General features: G+C 70.7%; 1 protein-coding gene across 1 annotated transcript; it reads left to right on the top strand.

The window, feature by feature from the left end:
* The first annotated feature begins 329 nt into the window (after positions 1-329).
* On the top strand, positions 330-2,475 carry FNDC10 (fibronectin type III domain containing 10). The gene has a single exon (XM_054445053.2). It carries the CDS (start codon positions 466-468, stop codon positions 1,144-1,146), a length of 681 nt encoding a protein of 226 aa, XP_054301028.1. The 5' UTR covers positions 330-465; the 3' UTR covers positions 1,147-2,475.
* Positions 2,476-2,752: the final 277 nt, after the last annotated feature.

Genomic DNA, 2,752 nt, shown 5'->3' on the forward strand with positions numbered 1-2,752 from the left:
GCTGTGGCCACGGGCGGTCGCGGAGCTGCACGACGCGAAACGAAGCCGGCCACAGCCCGTGAGTTTCGGCTCGGAAAAGCCGCAGGGGTCCAAGGTGCGCTCACTAGGCGGGAAGTCGGGAGAGCGGCGGCCCTGCCCGCACCCCGCACCCCTGCCTGCACCCCAGCCCCACCTGCACTCCGGCCGCCTCGCTGCGTCCCCGTCCTCCCCGCCACCCCCGATCCCCCGCACCCGCAGGCCGCGGCCTGGCGAGGGTTAAGGGGGGCGGGGCGAGGGGCGGCCCCGCCTCCGCCGCCGCGCCGGGTCCGAGCGCGCACGGGGCGCGGGGGCGGGTCGGAGCGGGCGGCGGCGGAGGGCGCGGCGCGCGGGGGATCGCGGGGAGCGGGCAGCGGGGACGGCGGCGGCGCGGCCCGCGTGACCCAGCGCCGCGCCCCGTGGCCCCGCCGCGCCCGGCCCAGCCGCAGGATGCGCGCCCCGCCGCTGCTGCTGCTGCTGGCCGCCTGCGCGCCGCCGCCCTGCGCCGCGGCCGCCCCGACGCCGCCGGGCTGGGAGCCGACCCCCGACGCGCCCTGGTGCCCCTACAAGGTGCTGCCCGAGGGCCCCGAGGCGGGCGGCGGGCGCCTGTGCTTCCGCAGCCCCGCGCGCGGCTTCCGCTGCCAGGCCCCGGGCTGCGCGCTGCACGCCCCGGCCGGCCGCTCCCTGCGCGCCAGCGTCCTGCGCAACCGCAGCGTCCTCCTGCAGTGGCGCCTGGCCCCGGCCGCCGCGCGCCGCGTGCGCGCCTTCGCGCTGAACTGCTCGTGGCGCGGCGCCTACACGCGCTTCCCGTGCGAGCGCGTGCTCCTCGGGGCCTCCTGCCGCGACTACCTGCTGCCCGACGTGCACGACGGCGTCCTCTACCGCCTGTGCCTGCAGCCGCTGCCGCTGCGCGTTGGGCCCGCCGCCGCCGCGCCAGAGACCCCCGAGCCCGCCGAGTGCGTGGAGTTCACCGCGGAGCCGGCCGGTATGCAGGACATCGTGGTGGCCATGACGGCGGTGGGCGGCTCCATCTGCGTCATGCTGGTGGTCATCTGCCTGCTGGTGGCCTACATCACCGAGAACCTCATGCGCCCAGCCCTCGCGCGCCCCGGCCTGCGCAGACACCCCTGAAGCGCAAGGCCGCCCGCCCACCTGGGCGCCACCTGCCTGAGGGCGCCTGAGCTCCCAGGTCCTCCGCCCGCTCTCCTCTTCTCATTCCTGCTGCCTCCTTAAGATCCCCGCGGAGGAGGACCTGCCGGCGACGGCTCCGGCACTTTGGCATCATCACACGCCCTTCCCAGCCGGGCGTCAGACTCCCAGACTCTGGCCCCGGATTGGCCCCTGGGCTTGCGCTGCTGTGCCAGCCGCATCCAGGGCTCACCCAGCTCTCCACAGGCCTTCATAGAGGCGGCCAGGGCATGGAGCCCCTTCCAGCAAGAGCCATGGGCACTCCGGATCACCCCGCACCTCCATCCTGTGCCAAATTGTCCCAGACAGACCGTCGCCATTGCTCGGTCACTGTGCTTTGCAGGCCTGGGGCGCAGCTCTCCAAGCCTGTCCTGCCCCGCCCCACCCCACTGGGCTTAGGTTAGCTTCGTGCCTTAGTATCTCGGGCCCACTGCAGGAGCCAACACCCTCTGCTGTCCAGGGGGGGGGGTCTGTGGCCCTGAGATTGGCCAGCCCCTCCATGCATCTGGCCAGTGTCCCCTTGGAGACACCTTCATCCTCAAGCGCTGCAGAATCATGAGGTGAGGGCCTGCAGCGCTCTGTACCGTTTAGGGTGTTGGACCAGCCGGGAGCCTGGCAGGCCTGGCCCAGCGGCCAGGGTGAGTGTTCTCAGACCCCGGGCAGCTAGTGGTTCTCCAGGGCCGGGTACCCCTTTTGTGTGTGCGACCTCTGACTAGGACCCTGTGGGAATGGGGGCAGATGGCGGCCATCACCACTGGGTCCCAGGGCAGAAGCTTAGATACCAGCCTTGAGCAGCCCGACCTTCCACCGCGGCCTGGATCCCAAGCCTCAGCCGATCCAGGGGACCTTGGTGGCAACGGTGTGACTGACAGCACCACCCCTAGCCTTTGCATGCCCAGGGGTCGAGAGCCAGGATCCGGCCCGAACAATGCCACCTGCCATGGAAGAAAAGCTGACCCTGCTCACCTGCTGCAGACCTGGGCCCCGGGCCGAGGTTGCTTTCTGTGACGACTGCCTGGTGACGTTGGACACCAGGAGGGTTATGGCACTGCCCTCCCCTCCTGGAGCCCCTGGCACTGACCACCTGGACTTGACCTGACTCCTCCTGGTCACTGGCCAAACACCCATCCTTACCCCAGCCACCCTGGGCCCTGGCTGGTGCCGCGTGACACCCGCAGCCCACCTCTGTGTCTTTGCTCCGCCCACCCCTGCGTGGCGCTAGTCAGGCGCAAACCTGGCGCCGGTGTCTAAATGTCCATCATCCTCAGACCAGCAGTGCTGTCTGTGTGTCATTTGGGAGGTGGGAGGGAAGGAAAAGGTGGATTCCCCTTCTCCCCAGCACCCCTGGGACCCTTGGGTATTGGCTGGTGTCTGGCCCCAAACCCTCTCCTGGCCTGGGTGGCATTGGCCCGGGCAGCGTGTGCGGCACGCTGCCTTGCAGTTCCTAGCAGGACAGGCAGGGTGCCCCCTGTTTGTCTCTGCGCCTTCTTGTCCTGGGCCAGCAGTATTGGTGGGGGAAGGGGGAGACGGTACCTGCCGTGCTTAGAAA

Source organism: Pongo pygmaeus, chromosome 1 (genome assembly GCF_028885625.2).
Source record: "Pongo pygmaeus isolate AG05252 chromosome 1, NHGRI_mPonPyg2-v2.0_pri, whole genome shotgun sequence".
In the NCBI taxonomy this organism is placed as follows: Eukaryota; Metazoa; Chordata; class Mammalia; order Primates; family Hominidae; genus Pongo; species Pongo pygmaeus.

Bases quoted from the DNA above. Each gene is read 5' to 3' on its own strand.
- FNDC10 (XM_054445053.2), top strand. From the start codon at position 466: ATGCGCGCCCCGCCGCTGCTGCTGCTGCTGGCCGCCTGCGCGCCGCCG.